The sequence below is a fragment of the Sphaeramia orbicularis genome, chromosome 12 (genome assembly GCF_902148855.1).
Source record: "Sphaeramia orbicularis chromosome 12, fSphaOr1.1, whole genome shotgun sequence".
NCBI classification, from domain to species: domain Eukaryota; kingdom Metazoa; phylum Chordata; class Actinopteri; order Kurtiformes; family Apogonidae; genus Sphaeramia; species Sphaeramia orbicularis.
Genome location: NC_043968.1, coordinates 72,684,637 through 72,711,056, shown reverse-complemented (window position 1 = coordinate 72,711,056; position 26,420 = coordinate 72,684,637). Strand labels below are relative to the sequence as shown.

The 26,420-nt window shown below is 36.0% G+C and overlaps 1 protein-coding gene and 1 long non-coding RNA gene across 6 annotated transcripts in view; one reads left to right on the top strand and one right to left on the bottom strand.

Annotated features, from left to right (window-relative positions):
• LOC115430805 (uncharacterized) overlaps window positions 1-5,466 on the top strand; it is a 636,483-nt gene extending 631,017 nt beyond the window's left edge. The window contains exon 3 of the long non-coding RNA XR_003936988.1: window positions 5,292-5,466. This is a non-coding gene — a long non-coding RNA (uncharacterized LOC115430805). The remainder of the gene's footprint in view (window positions 1-5,291) is intronic.
• znf462 (zinc finger protein 462) overlaps window positions 1-26,420 on the bottom strand; it is an 89,554-nt gene that overhangs the window by 14,570 nt on the left and 48,564 nt on the right. For all 5 annotated transcript variants that reach the window (XM_030150994.1, XM_030150992.1, XM_030150993.1 and 2 more), the window contains 5 exons: window positions 23,046-23,164; window positions 18,500-18,697; window positions 8,120-8,375; window positions 6,193-6,332; window positions 2,031-2,254 (listed from right to left, as the gene is read on the bottom strand). In XM_030150994.1, coding sequence (XP_030006854.1) covers window positions 2,031-2,254; window positions 6,193-6,332; window positions 8,120-8,375; window positions 18,500-18,697; window positions 23,046-23,164 — 937 coding nt within the window. The remainder of the gene's footprint in view (window positions 1-2,030; window positions 2,255-6,192; window positions 6,333-8,119; window positions 8,376-18,499; window positions 18,698-23,045; window positions 23,165-26,420) is intronic.

The following is a 26,420-nucleotide window of genomic DNA, read 5'->3' as shown; positions in this document are numbered from 1 at the left end:
TGGCGTCCCGACCCCAAGGTTAAAAAACACTGCACTATATGGACAAAAGTATTGGGACACGTTGAATTCAAGTGTTTCTTTTCTAACAGGGGTCTGGGATACAAAACAATAATGACAAATGTCACAATATAGTTTTATATTTGGATAAATATCATTACATTGGTTAGTTTGGTTTAATTTGTTATCTTTGTTTTCAAAATGCCTCAGAGATGGTTTTACTTAATTTCTCTCAACATTGATTTTTTTTTTATTATCCTCGACTATGATTTTAAATATTCTACCTCTAAATTTCTAATTTATTTTTCGTACTCTGACTGTAAATAATAATTTTCTACCACAACTAACCATCTACTTTCTTCACATCTCACCGAAGAAGAAAAATCTCCCATTTAACTTTAAGGAAATATTGATGTTTATAAACTATATGGACAAAAATATTGGGACACATCATGGGTACAGCTGGAAGATGTCCTGTTCATGCTGATTTGACAAATAAACATCAGTATTAATAATCAATATGATACTTATCACAATATAAAACTATATTATGACATTTGTCATTATTGTTTTGTGTCCCAGACCCTGTTAGAAAAGAAACACCAGAATTCAATGTGTCCACATACTTTTGTCCATATAGTGTATGACTTGGCTGACAATATGTTATTTATAGGAAAAAAACAGGAATTATAATCTGTCACAAGGTCTAAATACTGGAGCAGGCCTTTCTCATTCATAGAAACCCTCTTATTTTCCAAAAAATCAGAAACATCCTTAACATCTTTGCACTGACAGTCATTTGTCCATTGGATGGATATGGATCTATGTTCGAAAAGAATGAAAACTGAGAACAGTAATACAGAAAATACAAAGGCTATAATGGGGTGGCCTTTATGTTTAATGCTCTCTAAATTCCAAAAATACCATCTGACGCCACACAATAATTTGAAGAATTATCCCCAGTTAGGGTGAACGCGAGGTGAAACCTTTTCTTTCCTGGATGTGGTTAGAATTTACTAAAGCAACTCAATATGTATGCATCTCATCATCTCATTCCACTGTATCATTCAGTGTCCATTTCACTGATATTTTTATCTCCTTCTCTGTTGAGACATGGCATTATGATGTCTGGATTTATGGCAGCTTTATTTCCATATTTATGGGGAACAACGGCGGCTCATTTCTAGTCACTTTGCAGAGTTTACTTCTGTTGAAAATGATGGTAGTGGTTAAGACGCTCATGGGCTTCGTTTAGACTACATGAAAAAGTGGATCAAATCTGATTTTTTGGATCTTGTCTTTTCAGTTCTGATCTGGGCCACTTCCATATGTGGAATGAGATACAGATTAGACCAGTCTGAAGTCAGATCTGAATTCATACAACAGAAGAAGAAGTTGAAACTATAAAATGAAGCTACTCCTTTTAATAAAACACAAGAACAGGACAGTACATATGCACACAACATTTAGTAACAGGTAGAAAATCTTTAAAATTGCACTTAATTTTCTTCATTTTGTTCAAGTTATTCACGTTATTGTTAAAGGATAGCTTGTTAATGTAAACATTTTCATAATTTAATGTTTTTTGCACTAAATCAAAGAGAAAAAAAAATTGGTGTTATCATTATTTATAGGTTGTTATGATATTATTTTTGAGTTTAATGCCCTAACTTGCACTTTGCAAATTCATCCCACGGGCCGAATTGAAACCTTTGGCGAGCTGGTTTTGGCCCCGGGGCCGTATGTTTGACACCTGTGGTTTAATGTATATCCTGCATAATCTCATGTTAAACATCCAGGAAAACTAGGACTTCGATATTTTGCCATTAAACCACAGAGGGCTGTCTATTTCTTATAACAGTCAAGAATCATAGTCTGTTCCTACACATCTAACACCCATTAAACATTGCCTTAACTCCCTCTGTCCGGATTATAAAGTTTTAGGTTATACAAGTAGGAGAAGCCCAATTGCATAAGGTATATTAATTTCATTTCGTTACATAAAAGTGGTTGGGTGTTATGTGTTGACTGACCTTGTGCTCAAGGCGGAGGTGCTCCTCCAGTTGGCTCCTTCGGCTGCTGTCGTAATAACAGAGCTGGCACTGGTAGGGCTTGACTTCAGCGTGTTTCTGGAGGTGCAGCTGCAGAGCCTGGTCACTGGAGCATGTGAAAGTGCATTTATGGCAACGGAAAACCAGGCCCTGAAGGTGGCGTGAAAGCTTGGAGCGGCTCACCTCTAGTGGAGCCACGCGTTCCTCTGAAGAAAGAAAAGGAGAAAGTGGAGAGATATATTAGTTTAAGAGGGAGAACGAGGGTCTGGCAAGAGAATGGTGAAGAGGAAAAGGTGGGAGAGGACGCCATGACCACACTAGAATTACAAACTCACTTCCTCTACGAACCAGTTCAGCTGCAGTCTACATCCATGTTTGTCTAGACCGGGAGCGTCAAACATACGACCTGTGGACCAAAACCAGCCTGACAAAGGGGTCGATTTGTCTCAACAATTACACTGAAGATGTTAATAGTCAAATGTATTCTAGCGAGGGTCGGACCAGTAAAATAACAGCTGAATAACCTATAAATAATTGCAAACTCTAACATTTTAACAATTTTCTGCCTGTTACTAAATGTTTTGTGCCTTTGTAGATCCACTGAGATATGTAATGTGCATTTATAAATGATAAGATGAGGCATAGCGATAAAATTGGACTTATTTTTCTTACAAATTTCAGGTTGTTCAGGTTAAGTTTTTTTGTGAAAGGACAGTTTATAAATGCAAACATTTTCATAATTTAATGGCACGTTTTTGCACAAAAACAAAGACAGAAATTTGGAGTTATTGTTTATTGGCCACTACATTATCATTTTACTGCTCTGGCCTGCTTGAGATCATATTGGGCTGAATGTGGCCCCTGAACTAAAATGAGTTTGACACCCCTGTTCTATGGGGTGAGACTTACAAGGACTTTTAAGGTTATGTGTATATTTTGGTGAAAGAGAAGTTACCGCTATAGAGACTTGGAAGCTATTTTTAGTTAGGTGTATGGTGTTAAATAATGTGATAATAATATGAATAAGTGGTTTTGTAGAACATGAGGTCACTTGGAAGATGACCTTCGAGTAAAAACTGGTATCACATCATACTTTTATTAGTGAATTGGGTACAGTCACCCAAATCCTTGAACATTCAGTACCTTGAATGTCCACTTGAGAGTGGCCACAAAAGTGAGTCGCTCCTCAAAGAGCTCCACGTTAACATTTGCAGAATTAAAAGCAGAAATTACAAAAAAATGGTTTTGGTCTCTATAAGAAATGTACCCCTTTGGGACAGCTGGACAGGAAGTTACGTTTTTCAACTTTCCACTAAAAAGAACACGTTTTGTAGAGCAGTATCCCATTCTCTTATACATACACAACCCTATTACATACCTATACCACTATCTACACCTATACCATTATCTATATCCAGGGGCGCCGCTACCAATTATGGGCCCCATGAAAGCGTAATCATTGTAGACCCTACAGAAACTGACTATCGTTTCAGTCTATGGGGGGAAAGGGGGGGGGGGGGGGTTCCATAGACAACGGTCCATAAACAACGTCACTTACGATAGCGTGAAAACAAAACTTAACACTTTCAACTTTCGCCTCCCGACTTCTATACCTCTCTTATACAGCGGATCTTACACTAAACTTTCACAACTTCTAACCTGTATCCACTGGGCCCCCCTTCATTGCTCTATGGGCCCCCCACAAATACTGGGCCCCATGAATTTGTCATGTTTAAACCTCCCCCCTCTCTCTTATTGGTGCCCCAGCTTATATCTATACCTATACACCTATACCATTATCTACATCATACCTCTACATTACCTATACCTCTACCATTACTTATAGCTACATCTATATCTACACCTGTGAAATTTTGTCTACAAACAGAGCTTGAGGTTATGACCAAAAGTGCGTTTTCTGACCTCCAAAAGCTGATTAGTTCATCCTTTAGTCCAAGTGGACATTTGTGCCAATTTCAAAGAGGTGTTCCTGAGGTACATATGAAAGGAGTGACCACAACCCGAAAATATAAGGCGTCTGGCATGGCTGTCACTGTCCACAGAGGCATGAAAACAGAATGTGAAGAACGAATGTGTGGGTGCACAGATATCAGATGACATTTGTCACACGCACACAAGCCACTCCATGAACACACACAAAGAGTGTGTGGTAATGGAAAAATGTAATCACAGTAGCTGCTACCTTCTGAAGGTTTTGTCATTTTCTCAGTTTCAACACTAGGACTTCCTTTCAGACAACTGAACATAGTGTTCTAAAACAAAACAAAACAAAACAAAAAAAAGCATATGAACTGGCACAAGATATTTCCAAGTTCTCAAAAGCTCTTCATGTACTGATGAAGTGCAGGTTTTCACACACTTTTCAGAGTTGCTTACTAGATCATGACTGACCCCAAAATGTGTCTGATCTCATAAATCCTGCTCGTAAATCCACCCAATTCATTCAGACGTTGATGAGCACAAAGAAACTTTCACCCTTCAGCTGATGAAAATGAAAAACCCTTAAAAGTGTCTGTAGAGATAGCACTCTGCAGAGTGAAAATTATATATCAATATCACTATAAGGTGCCTTTCAGATTTCAAAATGTCCAAAAACAACATGAGATTTTCCACTTAACTGTATGTTCAATGTGTGTCGACTGTAGGCTGTTAGAAATGCATGTTGGTCAAGCTCCAACACCTTTACCCCACCCCCCGAAGGGGAGACAAGGGGTATTGTTTTATGGTTCAGTTTGTTTGCTTCTTTGTTTTTTGTTTGTTTGTTTGTTTGTTTGCTAACACTCTAGCAGCAAACCTATTGGTTGAATTCATACCAAATTAGGTTTATACATTGCCAGTGACTCAAAATAGATGTCATTAGATTTTGGGAAAAGTAGGTCAAAGTTAAAAGTTTTCATGAATTTTTAAATCTTTTTTTTCTCCTATTTAGTTATAATGGGCAGAATTTCAAATGTCTGCAAAAACATCAATTTTGTTTCAATTTACCTCAAACTTGGCACATATATAGAGGCAGTTGATATGCTGACATCAGCACATGCATAGACATGATGACATCAGCTGGATCGATGCCAAAATAAGCAACAATACATGCGAGGGGCAGGGTTTGTTGTGTCTGGAACCACTTGTTAATACATTTTCTGGAAGCAGACAAAGTACAAGCAGACCACAAAATATGAAACAAATATGTCCACCCTGTCACTGACAAATGCATATAAAAATAAGTGACAAGGTGGACAGTTTTGGCTAAAGTTAGCATTTAATGACCACATGTTGGACCTTAAGTTGGTCAGTAGGTCATCTTAGAATAGGACTGTGTAATGTTCAACAAATATATTTAGAATTTCTGAAAAGTTTTATATTAAATGTTATTTTGTGGTGACAGGGTGGACATGCTAAGCTTGACCACATCTCAGACAGGGCAGCTGTGGCCTAGAAGGCTGGAGAGTTGGCTTGGGATCAAAGAGTCACCGGTTCGATTCCCCGGACTGGCAGAAAGTTGTTGGCTGATGTGCCCACTATACTAACAAAATTAAGAATCTTAATCATAGACTATGCTTCCAACTCCAGTGAAGACACTTAAAATGATGATGATGTCATCAACCATATAATTTAAGGGGCGATTCCACCAAAGTGACGGGGTGGACAGCACTTTCAATAATACATGAAGAATATTAAATATTATTTTGAAAATAAAATATGAATTATCAACATGATTTGTTTTATCGAAAAAATTGTTGAGTATAATGACACCATCTAAACAGTATTTAATTCTTTTTTCATTTAATCACAGTTAGGGCAGTGTGTGGGACATGTGCAAATTATGTACATTCCCTCAAAGAAAATTGTATAACATAATAAAATCCCATTTCGAGAGGTTTAAAATTGTATGTGTAAGAGTTTGCCCATTCATAATAAACCCCTAATGTGTTCATGGTGACAGTTAGATTCTGCTGGGGGGGACACCAAAAGCACATTACAGTTATATTGGCCCACAAACATGCATGCAGCATTCAAATATTTGTCTGTGAGTGGAAGGGAATTTAAAAATCAGACAGAAAAATTACTAAGAGAGTTAAATGATTTCTAGAGGTGCTTCCATATGGGCTGGTCCTTATGAGTATACCTCTGTGCAGGACAATGTGGTCAATCATATTGCTCTTGTGTTTGGTGTGGTAGAGGCAGAGGGGGCAGCGCAGGTCTTTAGGGAGGTCGTCAGGTGCAGTGTTGTTGTGACCAGCCTCCACATGCATGGTGAAGTTATTCCTGGGAAAGACAGAGGACGCAGTCATTCATTTAATCTGGAGGACGATCAAGTGTGTGCAAAGGTAAATAGTCTTTAGAATGTATAGGGGTGTACGGCCAGATGAAATGACCAAAAGTGTTGGTGATGACAAAAATTGTTCAAATCTCTCAATATCAATAAATACTGTATGCTAAATGTAAAATTTTAATTCTTTCAAGTTTAAAGGATGAATTTTGGTTGTGATTGACTACTTGAGGTTTTTACTTTGTGAAAGATGTAATGAGACAACACACAAAATAATATGAAACAAGACAAGATGAAACAAAGTGAAAAAACACAGGACAAAAGGGTTTGTCTCCTTTCTGTCCCTACCTGTCCCACTTTCGTAGACTTACTCAGAAATAGTTGAATTTTTGAGTCCAAGAAGGATACATCTTATAATGCCATATTCTCCAACTATCTAAACTTCCAGATGCTGAACTCACTTCTATTTATCATCACCTTACACCAGCAATATTTACTAAAAATCACATCAAAGCTCTAATGCAATTTTATCAATTTATATATCCTTCATGCATATAATACTTAAATAGTGCCTTTAATACGTATCCAGCTCCATATAATGACCAAACATGACCTTTGACCTGAACTCGTTTGAATATTATGTTAGAAAACAGAGCAAAATCAGTAGGTTTGACTTTTAAAATCTAAAAGAACATCCTTGACCACCTTGTAGATTCTATTGCTTGAAATATGTTAAACACACAATACACACTATACATCAAATATATCAAGCTTTAGAATCTATGAGGAGGGCAACATGTTCAATTTTAAGGCAAACTAAGTAGGTTTAAAAATGATCCATTCCATGCAGAAGTGAATGGAACATCCAACTGATCACCTAAACATGTCTGATTTACAGCACCAATAAGGACAATATTTATATCCGTGTAAATATTATGTATTGTCGTGGAAATTTACTGTTCAACTGATAACCCACACAAAGAAAAAGGGAGAAAGTTGTTATTATTGTTTATACTATTAATGTACACTTGTTATATTTAAGAAATATGAGAATACTTTTGTTTTTTTTAATTAAATGTAAAATACAATTGTTAACTTAAGAAATATGAAAGGAATATAGTTTTGTTGCTTAATAAATGTAACATCTACATTTGCTATGATACATGGTCCAGAACATGTCCTTATGTTAAAGGTGCATTAAGATGTTAAAGATGTAACAAGACAGAAATGACAAAAACCATGAGGAAAAACCAATGAGACACAACACGATGAAAGAACTTGAAAGACGGCAATGAAATGAGACAATATGGGATGTACAAGACATAACGAGAAAAAAATCCAAAAGAAGCAACAATATTAAAATGACATAAAAGGGTGAAAATGAACAAAATTAGCTAAAAATATAATAAGGCATATATGATGTAAAACACATACAAGACAAAAACAAATATGCAAGACACAAAGCAATGCAAAACTTGAACAGACATAAAAAACACAAAATAAAAACAATGTAAGACATAAGTTAAACTCAGTCAGAATACTTATATATGAAATTATACTGCAATAATCATAGCTGCTACCTCTAAAGCAAATTATCATGATATAATATAAAAACCATATCATAATATGATACAAAGTTATATGGTGATATGACGACGTTATCATTTTCTGACTCATTAGTTTATATGGCATTTGTTTATATTGGTGTATATACATTCTTTTTTTTTCTAAATGTTTTCTTACATATATACATTCAGTTCTTTGGTGTTTTGTCTCTCCTTACTTGTAGCAGGTGAAAAAGGGGCAGTCTTTGCATTTGAAGAGCTTCTTGCCACCGTGGCGGTCCCTGTAGTGCCGTCGCAGGCTCTGCATATATCCGGAGCTGAACTCGCAGAACTCACATGTGAGGATGCCGTCTGGTCGGCCGTCAGCTGCTGTACAACCACCAGGTGTTGAGCCGGAAGACATTTGACTGCGGGAAGCCAGCTGGTAATGACTAAGCTGCTGCCGAACATCCGCTGGCTCCAGGTATGATGGGTCTGAGGGCAGACAAATGGAAAGAAGGTGCTGTAGAATTTTAACAAACCTTTTTTTTGTTTGCTTGTTTGTTTGTTTACGATGTGGGCAATAGTTTTCTTCCCCAAAACACCTGTAATATAAGGTGTCCACAAAGTCTCTCTACAATTTAAAAAATGTTTGACAAAAGCATTTGATGAGATCTGTTCATCAGATTTGTTCTATGTATCAGTGGTTATCAAGCTTTTTAATCACATTGTTGGATCATGTGCAGTCCAATTACTGGTCCATTTTACTTCAACAACAGATAAATTAGTGCAAATGTTGACCTTTGACCTTTAGACTGAATATGTGTCACCACAACTGGATGACCTTCAACCCACCATCATTTTCCAGTAGATGGTGCACCACCACATTGGGTTCTGCATGTTGGTGGGTTCTAAATCTAACATTTCCAGACCAGTGGATTGGAAGGGATGGTTCAATTCCCTGGACACCTCCTTCACCAGATATCACTGCCCTGGATTTACTACCATGGGGTTATGTTAATGATATCATATATCAAACAAAGATATGGGACATCAACGACCTGAAGGAAAAGATCACTGATGTCATTGACACCACTGATGAGTCTATGATACAGACAACATGGAAACAAATCCAGTACCGTCTGGATGTGTTTCATACAACTAACGGTCCCATATAGAGGTGGATTAAATAGGCAAAGCAACTTCAAAATCTACTTTTCATTTTGTAATAATTTCCACAGATTGTCTATTCACTTGCTTTTTAATAAATTTGTTCAGTTGTAAAAAGACTTAAAAGAACACCCTGTCTATCTAAGGCAGGGGTGTTAAACATGCCACCCGGGGGCCAAATCTGGCCCACCAAAGGGTCCAGTCCGGCCCCTGGGATGAATTTGTGAAATGCAAAAATTACACTGAACATATTAAGAATCATTTTAGTTCAGGTTCCACATTCAGACCAATTCAATCTCATAATAACCTATAAATACTTACAACTCAATTTTTTCTCTTTGTAAATGTAAATACAACCTAAAATGTCTTAAGAGAAGTGCAATTTTAATAATATTCCACCTTTTACTAAATATTTTGTGAATCTGTAAATCCACTGTGATCTGGAAGTGATAATGTACATGTGGAAATGATAAACTAAAGCACAATAACGTTTATGTTACACTGAAGATACTGAAAATCAATGGAATTAAAATAGTTTTAACTCAGGTTCCACATTCAGATCAATTCAATCTAAAGTGGGTCAGACCAGTAAAATACTATCATAATAATAACATCAGAATATCAGAATTTTTCTGTTTGTTTTATTGTAAAAAAAAAGCAAAATTACACGAAAATATTTACATTTGCAAACTATATTTTTGCAAAAAAAAAAAGTGAATAATCTGAACTATGAACAATCTGAAATGTCTTAAAAGAAGTAAGTGTAATTTTACCATTTTTTTTTTGTGTATTTGTAAATCTACAGAGATCTGTAAGTTATAACGTACATGTGGAAATGATAAACTAAAGCATAATATTGTTAAAATTACAACTTTTTTTCAGTTTGTTCATGTTATTCACTTTGTTTGAAATGATAGTTTGTAGGTGTAAACAATAACATCATGTAATTTTACTTTTTTCACCATAAAACATAGAGGAAAGTTTGGAGTTGACATTATTCACATATTATTATGTTATTATTTGACTGGTCCGGCCCACTTCAGATCAAATTTAGCTGAATGTGGCCGCTGAACTAAAATGAGTTTGACACCCCTGATCTAAGGCTTGCATTAGGGACTATGGAGCTATGGAAGATCATGCATACAACGGACCAGAGCTCAACATACTCTATTTATCAGTCTCATGAGGGCTGTTTGATTACTTTCAAAACCAGAATACATACATAGGTGTGCATTTACTAAAAGGTAATGCAACTGAATTCCAGTGAATTGCAACAGAGAGGGGCTAGGATTGGTACGAACTGTGACTGTCATCATTTGTCCCCCATCCTTCTCTCCACTCACTCGCTTTCTCAAGAGTCTGTAATATCAGTGAGCAAGCTCATCTTCTCGTCCTACTTTGAGCCTCCAACACATCAATAAATAAACCACAGTGACACTAATAGAATATCTACCCATGTGAAAAATGCCTCATTCAGCATTCAGAGTATGAGGAAGCAAGGAAGGAGAAAAAAAAAGTCCTTTTAACTTCTACTTTAAATAATGGCAGAGATCCAATTTCTCACTTTTTTGCAGCTGAGGCAAAGGAATTCACACGAATCAAACAATGCCACAATTGATTCATGCTTTTAATATACTTTCTGCACTGTGGAGATGTATGGAGATGAGATAGCAGATGGAGAGCAAATTCTTTATTACTCTGGTAATGTGTCGCCTTGCATAGAGTAAGGAACAAAACTGTTTATTATGCTGCATAAAAGAAAGGTAGAATGTGTCTTTGAGGAGTTAAGAAGACAGATGGATAACTTACGTCGCACAGATTACTTAAAAAAATCCATCCAAATCCAACAGTGAAGTTAGATTTATAGCTCAAAACTTTAAATTTCAGATTTGGCTGTTTTTAGGAAGTGTATGAGCAAGAGCTACAACGAACAGCTCTGTTACTTTATACACATGTGAATAACATGAAGTGCAGGTAAAATGGTAAAATGTGTACGTGCTCAAATCTAGTGCAAGCATCCAGCTGAAGGTTTCTGCTTTGGCAGAGTATAGAGGCATTCAAGATGTCAGCTCTGCTCTTTCTCAATGCTTCATTTGTCTTGGGAGGGCACAGATGATGGAAGTGGTTGGTACATTGAGGAATGTTGCCTGCTTCAGCTCCAGGGAAGATTCCACAGCTCCAGCAGCAAGGTGACAGCTGCTGCCAAGAACAGTCCACAACCTTCAGCAGCGGCTAAAACACCTCAAACACGCCATCGCATCACAGACTTAAAGGAGGGATATGTGGCTTTTTTAAATGGAATGATGCATTTTCAAACGTTTCCCTGTGGTCTACATAAACTGTTAATGCTCTGCTTGGGTCTGAATTCTTCATTAATTCAACTCCACAGGTCCATCTTCAACCCTATTTTTGAGTAACGACATAAAAAAGGTCGTTTTGAGCGCTGGCCCTTTAAATGCATATGACCCCTACCCCTTTCCGAGTTGTAGAAAGTGCACTCTGTCCCATTCACCCATTTTTGTTCGTTAATACAACCAACAACCGAACATTTTAGGTAATCGGCTCGAAGTTTGGACATATTTTCAATTTTTACTACAACTGCTGCTGCTGATAAACAATTACATCGAACTCAGAGAAATGTTCGTCTGAAGTCTGGACCTTATATGTGCAAATGCTGTGACGTAACTAGTTATAGACGTAACAAATTAAGCAGGAATTGAAACGGGTTGTAGAAATCCACTCGATTTTTGGCAAAATGAATATAAAGATAGCTTTGCAGCACCTGGAGGGTTCAAATTTAAACTGTATGAACTATTAGGGTCCAAATACACAAATAAATGAACCACAGACTCATAAAAGTGTGTTTAGATAAATATGACCCCTTTAAGTGCTTGAAAGTGCTTGAATTCTAACTCTGATATGTGATTTATTTATTTATTTTTTTTATTCATTTTTAATATTAACTCTGTCGGGTTAGATGTCAAGCCAAAGCTACTTACAGAGAGGTGATAGATTTTGAAAAATAAAACATTATGCCAAAAAAGAAAATTCTCAGCTGAACTCAAGATTGCATTTTTATCTTAATCTTTGTCTCAATGCGAGTGTGTCTGAAGAACACCAAGTGGCTTTCCTTTATTGGATGGAACTTTGTGTTCTTTTTTAATTTCTAAACTTTTTGCTATTGTGAAACATTATTTTAGATGTTTACAGCATAATATAATGAACATCATTGTGATAAAAAGTGAAAAAAAAAAAAAAAGTTTTCACTATGGACTACAACTGCTGCTGCTGATAAACAATTATGCAGTACTCTGATAAATGTTCATCTGAAGTCTTGAACTTCTATGTGCAAAGTCTGGTAGAGTTCCATACTGTCTTCCACTTACAATTATTGTAGATAATTCATTTATCAAGACAGGGGTAGTTGTTTGTTTACCTGCTTTACTAGTTTCAGCTACTCCCTGTAGCCTTTGTCAGAAGTGTCACTAGCTGAAACTAGTAAAACAGGTAAACAAACAACTACCCCTGTCTTGATAAATGAATTATCTACAACAATTATATGTGCAAATGTCATGATGTAACTAGGAATAAAACATAGCAAATTAAGCAGGGATTAAAATGAGTTGTAGAAATCCAATCAATTTTTACCAGAATGAATATAAAGATAGCTTTGCAGCACCTGGAGGGTTCAAATTCAAACTTTATGAACTATTAGGGTCAAAATACACAAATAAATGAACCAAAGACTAATAAAAGTGGGTTTAGATAAATATGACCCCTTTAACTCTTTCATCATACTATGGCGAAGACGGCTGTTATGTCTGAAAACACACTATAATAATTTTTTTTAAAAAGCCTGTCATAATTAACATTTCATATGTTATGTTACTCTCTAAAAAACATTATTGTTCAGCAGATGTCTGATATCATTAACCCTTTTAAGACGACTGTGTCTCCGGTGACACATTTTGCATTCACCGTCATTCCAATGACTATAACTCCTTAACTGTGATTGAGAAAACTCAAACGGCATCTGAAAGCTGAGAATCTGAGCTTTTGATATTTTGCTATACAACACATCATGGTCAAGGACAGCACTGGCTGAAGTGGGCGGACTGGAAAGTACCAGAGCGGAGCAGGGCAGACAGCGACACAGTTCTTACTTTATGCAGCGTTTTAACAAGCTTTCAGCTGTGTTTTTGCTGTGAATTCTTGTAAATAACTGTATATAATAGCGATAGTGTCATTTTGGAGTGTTCTACTAGTGTGTTATGCTAGGGTTTTGTGAAGTTTTTTTTCTCGCTTTTTTCCCCCTCTGTTTTTATCTGTATTTTTGCCGTTTGTATAGTTCATTGATAGTTGTATTTTAGCTGTAAATATTATATAAATGTATGCATATTAATATATATGTCTGTAAATATAAATGCAGAAAGCTAACCAGGGAAGAAAGAGATGCACTGTTTGTAAAAGACGCAGCTCATGGATGTTTTTCTCCCAAGGACGGGCTCTGTTTACAACTACAGGCTACAAATGACTAAAAATTATAAAAAAATAAGAAGCTAGAACATGAAAACAGAATGATCTAAACAAACAAAAAAAATGTTTGAGCTCATGTAAAATAGTTGAAAGTTTATTTCTGTAATCTCATAAAATTTTCATTATGAACATTTACAGTTGTTTTTCATAATAAATATGATTTAAAAAAGTGCAAGTCTGTGTTGTTGTTTTTTTGTTTGTTTTTTTGCTCTAACATACTGTTTTATGCATTTATTATGGACAGATATTAAAAGTGAGATTCTTTCTGGAAAAAAGGTGCAAAGGAATTGGCAAAAAAAAAGCAATTTTCTGACACTTTTGCAAAAAACCCAACCAACCAAATAAAAAAACAAAAAGAATTATAAGCGGCCTGTTATAATGGTAGTCCTTAAAAGGTTAAAAATGTTTTCTTTTTTCTTTTTTCTCCTAGGAGATAAGAGTTTCACAACTTTATACAAAAAAAAGAAAAGAAAACTGTCCACCACAAAGGACATTCCACAAAAATTATAAAAACTCCATCTGAAAAATCTGTTGCATCATGAAGTTTCCAATATAGCACTTACTTAATAAAAAACAAAAAAGTTTGTACTTTGCTGACATTTCCTGGGTCTTAGGAGGTTAAGGCAGATTATTTTAAATACTACTTATGTCTGTCTGTAAGAGCGATCTATATAAATGTAGATATCTTTACCTTTAGGGCTGTCATGATAATGACACATGTAGCCCACCTCATGAAGAAGAGGAGCTATTTACTGACACTGAATACAGTACTGAGACATAAAAGACAATTCTACTGGGCAGATTTGACTTAAATATCAAAAGCCTATTGCTAAAGTAAACAAAGAAATCACTGCAACTGAAAATGATGGAGGAATAGTCATGAAACATAACATTTCCATCAGTTCTATTCAGCTGTGTTTTACAAGGGAGTGCAGACGAATGTCACGATTATGCAAAGTGAAGGCAATAAGGCGATTATGTGATAAAAGGTTACAGGCCTAAGCATCTGCTTCCACTATCTGAGTATAATTTTACTTGTCATTTTGTCTTAAAGCTATGTGAGCAGAATCATTTATATAGAATTCACTAGGTGCTGATTCCCACATGGATAATAGACCTAATTGGTATTTCTTATGAGAATCGTATTGTGAATATAAACTTAAACCATAATAATAAAATAATAAACCTTCAGTTGTTACATATTAATGGTCTAGTGATATTTGACTTGAAGCTCCTTTATTTGTAATCAACAGCATTGTATGGGGACCATAAAAGGTTCATTCTTAGCAGAAACATGTGTGTACTGGTGTTTTAGTCTGAAACCTGAAAGCATCAAGACCAGGAGTTTGAATCCTGTTAGAAATGGACTTGAATACAGATGGGTTTGAAATAAAAAAAAAAAAACGGAGGAGGCGGAGACCTTCAAAAAGTCTCCAGACCACAAGTCCACAAGTAACAAAAGCAACTAAAGTTAGACTGATGACATTTTGTACGGGACATGTTCTATCTAAATACTTATCTGAAATGTTATGAATACTTCCTGACAGACATATCATATCTGTTATCTTCTAGAACAAGGATGTCAAACGCATTATAGTTCAGTTCCACATTCAGTCAAATATGATCTGAAGCAAAATAATAAGAGTGAAAAAAAGGACAATTATATTATGAAAATGTTTATATCTACAAAATTTCCCTAAAAATGGGAATAACATAAACAACCTCAAATAAGCACAATTTTAACAATATTCTGCCTCCGTTTCTCATTTACACGTGTGCATTACAACTTACAGATCACAGTGGACGTACAAATACACAAAACATTTATTAACAGACAGAATACTGTTAAAAGTACACTTGCTTTTTTTAAGACATTTCAGGTTATTCATATTTTTCAGGTTATTCACATTTTTTTGTGAAAGGATAGTTTGTAAATGTAATTACTTTCGTGTAATTTTTTTTTTTTACACTCAGGGATCGTACACATTTTTCAAGATCAAATTCAAGGACTTTTGAAACACTTTAAGGGGTTATTTTCAAATTTTCCAGCACAGCACCGTATCAGTGGGGTAAAATACATATCCACAGGAAAGCATATACTCATGATTTTTTTTTTTTTTTTCATTTTTTATCCCGATGATGTACATTGTATTATGCTATAAACATCTAAAATAATGTTTCATAATAGCAAAAAGATGAGGAATTTAAAAAGAACACAAAGTCTCATCCCATAAAGGAAAGCCACTTGGTGTTCTTCACACACACTTGCGTTGAGCTCGAGTTGAGCTGAGAATTTTCTTTTTTGACATAAAGTTTTATTTTTCAAAATGTATCACCTCTCTGTAAGTAGCTTTGGCTTGGCATCTAACCTGACAGAGTTAATATTAAAAATGAATGAATGAATGAATGAATGAATAAATAAATAAATAAATAAATCACAGAGTTAGAATTCAAGCACTTAAAGGGCTCACATTTATCTAAACCCACTTTTATTAGTCTTTGGTTCATTTATTTGTGTATTTGGACCCTAATAGCTCATACAGTTTGAATTTGAACCCTCCAGGTGCTGCAAAGCTATCTTTATATTAATTTTGGCAAAAATCAAGTGGATTTTAATTCCTTCTTAATTTGTTACATCTACAGGGTGTCCCATAAGTCTCCATACATAGGAGACATAATACATTCCATACATATATGGTTCTAACATGGATTTCTTTATATTTCAGATAACCCAAAGAATGCATTTGAATAAAGAGCAACGAATTGAAATCATCCTGATGACCGGTTCAGCAAGCAGTCGTATGATTGCAAGTGCATTTAACAGAAAACATGGGATGAGTATCACACATGACACTGTGGCAAAACTTATTGTCAAGTTAAAAAAAACAGGAAGTGTTTTGGATCAATTTGTTCCCGACAAAATGGCAGTCATAAAGAGCATATTATAGAAATAAAAATGGCTTATGTCAAGAAACGTTTATTTTTCCTATGTATGGAGACTTATGGGACACCCTGTAGAACTAGTTACGTCACGACATTTGCAAATATAAGGTCCAGACTTCAGACGAACATTTCTCTGAGTACGACATAACTGTTTGTCAGCAGCAGCGGTTGTAGTCCATACTGAAAATATGTCCAAACTTTGAGCCAATTACCTAAAATGTTCAGTTGTTGGTTGTATTAACGAACACAAGTGGCTGAACAGGACAGAGCACACAGTCAACGACCTGCAGGGGGTGGGGTCATGTGCATTTAAAGGGCCAGTGCTCAAAACCACCTTTTTTGTGTCATTACTCAAAAATATTGTTGAAGATGGACCTGTGGAGTTGAATTAATGAAGAATTCAGATCCAAGCAGAGCATTTACAGTTTATGTAGACTACAGGGAAATGTTTTAAAATGCATAATTCCATTTAAAAAAGCAAAATATCCCTCCTTTAAACTAAAATCCAAGCACTTTTCATACCTTGAAAACACAACACTGAAATTCAAGCATTTTCAAGGATTTCAAGCACCCGTACAAACCCTGTACACTAAAAGACAGAGACAAATTTGGAGTTGTTATTATTTACAGGTTATTATGTTAATATTTTACTGCTCTGATCCAGTTTAGATCATATAAGTCTGTATGTGGAACCTGAGCTGTTCGACATCCTTCATTTCATTTTCAATTTCATTTTATTTATTCATTCTAATCTAAATGATTGGAAAGGAGCAGGATGAAGAAAACTTATTATAATACCTGCCCCTTTCTTGAAACATTACATTAGAATACAATACAACTTACATCAGATAAGTTGCCGTTACAGCTATTACAGCAGAAAACAGTTTACATGATAGTGAAAATAAACAAATCCAAAATCCATAAATAAAATTATTTCATGATATGTTTTTATAAAGCTTCTCTATTCTCTCCTTATATAACCTCTTAAACTGAAAAAAATATTTATACAGCTCTTCTTCTCCATTGCCAAAGAATTGCACATTCTGACACCCACAACAGAAATGCACATTTGCTTTACATTAGTCCGAACCTTTTGCTGTTTAAAATTAAACCTCCCTCTGTGTTTTTCATTATGTGATACTAAAACAAATATTCTCTGCAGATTTGCAAAAGTCTGTTTCTTGCTCTAAACACAACCAACAATGTCCTTCATTCAGCTAACTCTTTTTTTTTTTTTGATCAAGATCTTTTTTTTTTTAAGTTTTTTCAATATAATACAAGTGCAGAGCTGAATGGTCATTAAAGCGATCTTAAGTAAGCATGGGTGTAAATTAAATGCAGCTAGCACCACAGAAAAAAAAAAGAGCAAAACAGAGCAAACAACAAACTATGCATAAAATAATCCCTCCTCAGTCATTGCCAGTGCACTAGAAATAGTAAAGGATCCCCATCACAACAGAAACCTGCACAAGGAGTAAGCATTTAGTAAGCAGCATTGTTAAACTGCACCTAAAAGTCAAGCATCATTCAGCTAACTCTTTAAAATTAAACAATCCTGATTTAACCTCCAGCTATGGGTTTTCTGTCCACATATGTGGACAAGAGTTTCACAACTTTATACAAAAAAACAAAAAAAGAAAAGAAAACGGTCCACCACAAAGGACATTCCATAAAAATTTTAAAAACTGCATCTGAAAAAACTGTTGCATCAGGATGTTTCCGATATAGGCATTTATTTAATAAAAAACCACAAAAGCTTGTACTTTGCTGACATTTCCTGGGTCTTAGGAGGTTAATAAACAACTCATTTGTATGCTCCCTGAAATTAACACTGTACATGATTCTTATCTCTTGATTGTTAATATCTTCAGTGTAGTTTTTGCATTTCACTAATTCATCCCATGGGCTGGATTGGACCCTTTGGCAGGTGGGTGTTTGATACCTGTGTTCTAGAAGGATAATAAACCTACCATCTGAGGTCAGAGGAGCCTGCTCTGAGTGACTGAGGAGCCGGGATGGTTTGAGAGCGACGTGGGCGGCCTGGTTAGCAGCCCGGAGTTTGGGGAGGGTCAGCGCTTCACCGTGGTCTCTCAGAGAGTGCTCCTTCAGCTGGCTGATGGTGGTGGAGGAGAAGGGGCAGGACAAGCACTTGTACATGTGCTGCTCACCTGAGGGGAAACAGTGAGGAGTCAACAACTGTGAACGACTGAAATGAAGAACATATCCTCGAAAAACAGACGTCACATCATCTCCTACAGACTAAACATTCCTCTCTGAATCAGTATGACACCAGACAAATGAGTCCCCTTCATTAGTTATACAGGGTGTCCACAAAGTCTGTTTACAATAGCGGTGTCAAACTCATTTTAGTTCGGGGGCCACATTTAGCCCAAATTGAACTCAAGTGGGATGGACCAGTAAAATAATAACAGTAAAAAAAGTAAAATTATAGTAAAATTATTAAAATTATGATCAGGTTTACATCTGCAAAGTTTCGTTAAAATCTAAATAACATGAACAACTTGAATTATCTTAAGAAAAAGAAGTGCAATTTTAACAATATTACACCTCAGTTTCTCAGTTTATCATTTACACATGTGTATTACAATCGCACAAAACATTTAGTAACAGGCAGAATATTGGAAAAATTGCATTTAGTTTTCTTAAGACATTTCTGTTTGTTCATATTTGTTCAGGTTATTCACATTTCTTATAAAAGTATAGTTTGGTAATGTAAACATTTTCATGTAATTTTACTTTTTTGTACCAAAAAAACAAAGAGAAAATTCGGGGTTGTCATTATTTATAGGTTATTGTGATAATATATTACAGGTCTGACCCACTTGAAATGTAATTGGTCTGTATGTGTCTGTAGGTGGACTGATTGTTAATATCATCAGTGTAATTTTTGCATTTCACAAATTAATGCCGCGGGCTGGATTGGACTCTTTGGCAGGCCACATTTGGCTCCCGGGCCGTATGTTTGACACCTGTGGTTTACAATTTAAAACATTTATTACAAATGCAAATGATGAGATCTGTTAATCAGATTTGTTCTACGTACTCAGTGGTTATCAACCTTTTTAATCACATTTATATTGTATTTCCAGAACCCTGTGGATGAAATAGGTTTTGTTATTACTGCAATTACTGCAAATGTTGACCTTGACCTTTAGACTGAATATGTGTCACCACAGCTGGATGACCTTCAACCAACCATCACTGTTCCAGTAGATGGTGCACCACCACACTGGGTTCTACATGTTGGTAGGTTCCTAAAATAAACATTTCCAGACCGGTGGATTGGAAAGGATGGTTCACCAGATATCACTGCCCTGGATTTCTTTCTACAGCCAACATGGAATCAAATCCACTACCGTCTGGATGTGCTTCCTGTAACTAATGGTCCCATATGGAGGTGAATTAAATAAAGAAAAAAAAACCTTCAACATCTACTTTTCATTTTTAATAATTTCCACAGATTTGTCTGTTTATTTGCTTTTGTATTAAATTTGTTCAACTGTAAAGAGACTTTATGGCCACCCTGTATAAATAATTTCATTTCCTGCCTCTGGTCTTGATTGATTTATAATTGGATGATATTGTTATATATTCAAGGACATATTATCATTTGGTGATTCTATATTCTTATTTCATGTTGCATCATTGAGTTTGTTGTTGTATATCCACATTACATTTGTTTTTACACACCTACAACCCTCAAGAAGAGGAACAAAATGGATGATAGATGGATTTGTTTACATATTTTGTTGATCTAACATGTTGATTTATTACATCCATATTCCTTTATAGTTCAGCCAATTTTTCATGTTATTTTTTCTATTTTACTTTAGTTTGTGTTCACAAATCTAGCCATTAAAAAGGACATCTGATCTGACTGGAAAATGTTCTTATCAGAAGTTGAAACCACTTCCTCATTAAGATGTTTATGGTAATAAAAAGTGTTTTGAAATAAAGCAGCTCATTCATCCTTTGGTTCAGTGTACTAGGGATGTGACTCCACACCACAGAGGCTGATTCAGTTCGCATCTGGATACACTACCAGTGATACGATACATTAACGATACAGTGAAGTCCCCCGCCGATACGATATGATTCACCCCTGTTCACGATGCGATTCAATTCATTAATGATTTGACAATGATTTCACTTTACACAATGCGATTTTGTTCAATACGAATCATGATGCGATTCAAAATGATACAAAGAATTTACAAGCCGACATCTGGTTTCTAAACAGATCAGAATTCTTTTGTCCTCTCTCTTTCCCTATGAAGGATGGATTTGATACTTGATTGTTTTTTTTATAAAGCAAACCAATGAAACCAACTTAAAAAGAAGATGCAATTCAATCTGGTGCAGACAGAGGATTGTTTTATTCCTAATAAACCCTAAATCATAAATGTTTTTTTCATTACATTTGTTTTTAATCTCATTTTCTACTAATGCAATACATTTATTTAGGCAATTTCTTTTAGGCCTCTTAATAAAAATGGTACGCTGAATATCTCCTCTTCACCTGTCGTCTCCTTCCATCCATGTTTGGTGTTTACTAACTACGGCTGCACCATCCAGCTCCCGTATATATTAATAACAAAACGACGAAAGATAATGATAATGCGTTCAAGGTGCCTCGAAAACACAGCTGCCGAGGAGATAAAGTATGTAATAATTGATGTAACCATGGGCTTCACCATGCAGACACGCTGAGAAAGATACATTGTGCATTTAGCTGGCAGTTGTATCCGATGCACACTGAAGCTACCGGTGCAGTCGCATCGCAAACGTCTGTCTCGGATCACCAACTTAAATCAGTGAATCTCTCCATCCCTACAGTGTACTCTACCTACAGGCTAGAACAAGACACATGCTAACCAAAAAACTAAGACATAGTTATGTAAAATTTAATCTCCTAAGACCCAGGAAATGTCAGCAAAGTACAAGCTTTTTTTTGTTTTTTTATTAAATAAGTGCCTATATTGGAAACATCATGATGCAACAGTTTTTTCAGATGCAGTTTTTCAAATTTTTATGGAATGTCCTTTGTGATGGACAGTTTTCTTTTCTTTTTTTTTTTTTGTATAAAGTTGTGAACCTCCTAAGACCCAGCTATGGGTCTTAAGAGGTTAAAGGAGAAAGCTCTCTGCATTTGGTCCAAATCAAAACACTTATTAAACATATATACAGGGGTTGGACAAAATAATGGAAACACCTTCACCTCAAGATGATAATGCCCCAATCCATACAGCTAGAATTGTTAAAGAATGGCATGAGGAACATTCTAATGAAGTTGAGCATCTCGTATGGCCGGCACAGTCCCCAGACCTCAACACTATTGAGCATTTATGGTCAGTTTTAGAGATTCAAGTAAGACGTCGATTTCCACCGCCATCGTCTCTAAAAGAGTTGGAGGGTATTTTAACTGAAGAATGGCTTAAAATTCCTCTGGAAACAATTCACAAGTTGTATGAATCAATACCTCGGAGAATTGAGGCTGTAATTGCCGCAAAAGGTGGACCTACACCATATTAAATTATATTTTGTTGATTTTTTTAAGGTGTTTCCATTATTTTGTCCAACCCCTGTATGTCCCTGTGCTGCTGCATGAACTGACACCACTTTTCCAAGTTTCAGCAACACTAACTGAAATTCTATTTATTACATATTTAACCTCCGCACCTGCCTGAAAATACCTGTGAGCAGCCAAAACCTACAATCATGCAGCCCAAAAACACAGTCCAAAGAACGGGGTAGAGGTTTAGTGTCCTCTCAGACCACTTATGTTCCAAAATGCCAAAAAGTAATTATGGACTTTAAAGTAAACTATCGAGCACTGCATCTTTAAAGTTGAAATAAAAGTACCATACTTCAAATGTCATCAAATGTTTAAATAAGTGCGCTCCTTGTCAGTTCTCCACAGCTTGTTAACTGCTAATGCTTCTTGTTCAGGCAGACGAAAGTACTCAAAAATACCTTTTGAAAATCATCTTTTCACATTGCTAGTTTTAAGACTCTTATTTCTCTTTTTCTCCAATATTGATTGCTCTGATGATGCTTTTTTTTTTTTTTTGTATCTGCTTGAATGCTTAGTCTATGGATCGATGTGTCGCTTGGCTTTCTACAATATACACAAAGAGGGGCAGAGAATCACATCAAACCGCAGACATCTAAAAGACAACACCTTTGCACTATGTTCCTATAAAGCAATTTCGACAGTACATCCTGTGCATAGGGGTTACTTTTACTGATATCTGAATCCAAATGAATATCTGGCTGAGTTTAATTAGGCGTGCCTAATGTAGTGAGTGAATGACGGCGCTGCTGCTATAGCTAATCCACTGGTCGCATTGTGCTGGATAAGCTAAATCAAGCACGGCTTCATTATGTGGAAGATGATAAACAGGAGGCTGCTATTCTGGACCGGGATTACCTTTTTAGCCATGGATACAGCTGTGAGATGTGATTTATTGTGTGAGTGCTGCTGTCTGTTTTTACCTGTGTGCGCCTTATGCAGGTGGCTCTTCAAGCGACTCAGGTAGGCAGATTTAAAGGGGCAAAGCTTGCACTTGAAGGGCTTGTGGTGCCCATGGTGTGACTGCACATGTCTGTCCAGACTGGAGATGAGAAAGAATACACAAAAAACAGAGGGGAGGGTGGGAGATAAGAGGATAAAAGAAGAGAGGGGGGAAAAAAACAGATGAAATGGGGACAAAAGTATAGCAGATAAATAGAGAAAGTGATAAGAATAGAGTAGTGGAAAAGGAAAGGAGAGAGAGAGAGAGAGAGAGAGAGAGAGAGAGAGAGAGAGAGAGAGAGAGAGAGTTTTACTCTGTAGCATCCACTTTGATGATTTCAACAGCAGGGTTTCCAGCAGCATCTAAGCGCCCGATTCTGTTTACCTCACAAACAACAGCCACCCATTTCCTATGACTACAGAAAAGGGAGCCGTGGGGTGAACTCATCTACCCACAATCCCCTGATGGGAATGAGTGTGGGAGTGCCTGTGGGGATGGTGGCTGTGTTTTTAAAGGCAGCTTCCTAGGTGGCATGGGAATGTGGCTTCTTTCTGGGTCAGGGCACATACAGTACAGAGGGATTACACCTGGGAGCTAACAGGAGATGAGGACTCTCTCTTCCCTTCTTGCACCGTGTGTCTGCGATGGATAAAACAAATCGCTCTCCCAAAAAAAGTCGGTCTCCCTGTAATGTTTGTCTTTCTCTCCTAGGAGGCAGGAAATCTTCGAGAAGATTGAAGATTCAAAGGGACTGTGCGAGTGTAAACAGAGTAAGGTGTAAAACCATGTTCTGCACAAAATGACTTTAACATCACATTGATTTGTAGAACGGCTGGAATAGGACTAGGTGAGTTTTTAAGGGTAAAATATATAAATAAACTACTATTAGGGTAGCTGTTGTGATCGACTACTGAATAACAACTGGCAAAAACCATTTATCTGAAAAGCTAACGAAAAAGTTTTAGACTAGTGTTAGCTAAAATATTTCAGATGAGAGGATGATGACAAGTTTTAAGTTGATGCTTTGGAATGGTTTTGAGTGCCCAAATGAAACAACAAATTATGTAGGGACAGATAGATCATTAGTCCTAAAATTACAACAACAACAAAAAAAAATCAGACATTTGTGTAGATTTGTATACAGTATATGAAATCTTGTATTTTTTTCAGCTTTATTAGTGTATTCTATTTATATTATTTATTGCATTTATCATTTATCTCTTCACACTTACTTTCCTTTTTTTTTTTTGCTTTTTTGCTAGTGTGTTTTTTTTTTTTTTTCCAAGTGTGTTTTTGCATGCAACTGAGCTATTGTGACCAGTAATTTCCCTCGTGGATCAATACAATTTGTCTAAGTCTAAGTCTCTAGACTCCAGTGAATATAATAAACAGGGTTATTACGATCATCAATATCATATAAATCATCACTAGATTAAAAACTGAACACTCTGTTACTTTAAGCAAACCAGATAGTTCTCCATCTAATACAAATGAAATTACTCTTGTACCAAAACAGTACTGATATTTAAGACACTAAAATGTAAATACTTTTCTTTAGTTTTTAACATAAACTTTTTAGGGGGGTTAAAACACTATTAAAGTTATTTTTGAGAGATAGTCATTTATGTTGTTTCATTACATACTCCATCGTTGCAAACCTCACTTCTAAGAGCAAGATTTTTTGTAATGTTGATGATACTTGTACACTGAGAAAGGTGGAGCACATCTTGGAAAATCCAGATCATCATCTTCATCTCATTCTGATAAACCAGCAGTGGGCGATTAACATCGTTAAGATGCTGGACAGACAGGTATAGATGGTCCTTCATGCCCACTGCCATCAACGTCTGCAACACCTCAGTCTGATGATTCATGGATTGAATCAATCATCATCTTAGTTTAGTTTTCTGTCTTTCTTACTTTCTTGAAAAAAAGTGAATTTCCTCTTGGGGATTTAAAAAGTTCATTTGTGTCTGTACTTAACACTCATTAACCATGTCTATATGACGTTACTCACAAGTTTGAGGACTGGGGTTTTGAACCTGGAATTTGGAATTTTAGACAGAAAGGGGACAGAGCTAAGTACATCAAGTACAACACCTTTAATAAATATTCACACATACAGTTGTTTTTATTTATATATATATTTTTCAACTGATTATTTTATCCTGTTTACTAGTGTTTTATCCATGTGTTTTTATTGAGACCAGTGCAACAAAATTTCATTTTGCTGTGAATTTATGATGTAATGTTTAAATAACAATAAAGAAATCTGAATCTGAATTAATATCAATAATGTCAACTTCATAAATGCATAATGTACAGTATTTAAACGGGTGAGTTATATAAAGTAAAGTAAGTAAAGTAAATTTTATTTATATAGCACTTTTCACAGACAGAGTCACAAAGTGCTTTATCAATTCAAATCAGATATACATTCATCATATATACATTCATTCTCTGTTTTCATGAGACCAAAAATGATGTTTATTTTTGGGCAATGGCTACTGCTACAGTACTGTGGCACAAAATATCGGTTTATCTGTTGCCACAGAGCCAATCAAATGTTAGCGTTTGTACTAGAGCCAATCATGGATACCATTCCATCAACTCATTCTCCTCTTGTTGCCACAGTACCGTGGTCATATATGGCGTATACTTCAGTTCATTCTTTTGTGCATTTTGCTACCACAGTACTGTGGCAACTGTGGAAGAAAAAACAAATTAGTGAAGTATATAGTATAGAATAGGAATTACTGTTGTAAATACTCCATATGTTGTTGTTTCATGGTGTTCTTTGCTCTGTGCAGTCAGTGAGATTGAGGCTGGAGAAGGTGGGTGGAGCTACATGTCAGATGCAGCAGTGTGCCATGTGACTTCTCAGTTCAGTGTCAGTTGTGTATTGAGTGCTGTGGTCCGATTCCTGCACTCTGAACGTTGGCCCAGTGGCTGATTTATATACATGTCAGATTTACCTACCGGCAACCTTTGTGCCATGCCCCCCTCTGTTTGAAAATCTGCAGAAACAAAAAGCTGCTTTGACGGGGAATCGAACCCAAGTCTTCTCAGGTGCAGTCCAAAGTGTTACCTATTGAGCTAAATCTCCACTGACCTTCTATCTGACCTATTTTCTAACTGACTGCCTTGGTACTTTTTGGGACATAATGTTTTGGGATATGACAAGTTATCAGTCTACACATGGTAAAACGAGGGTGCTGATTGGCTCTGCGGTAACAGACAAACCGATAATTGGTGCCACAGTACTGTGTCAACAGCCACTTCATTGTTTTTGTTGTAAACATGGGCTTTTTAACATGGGGGTCTATGGGGCTTGGTGGTATTGTCTGGACATGAA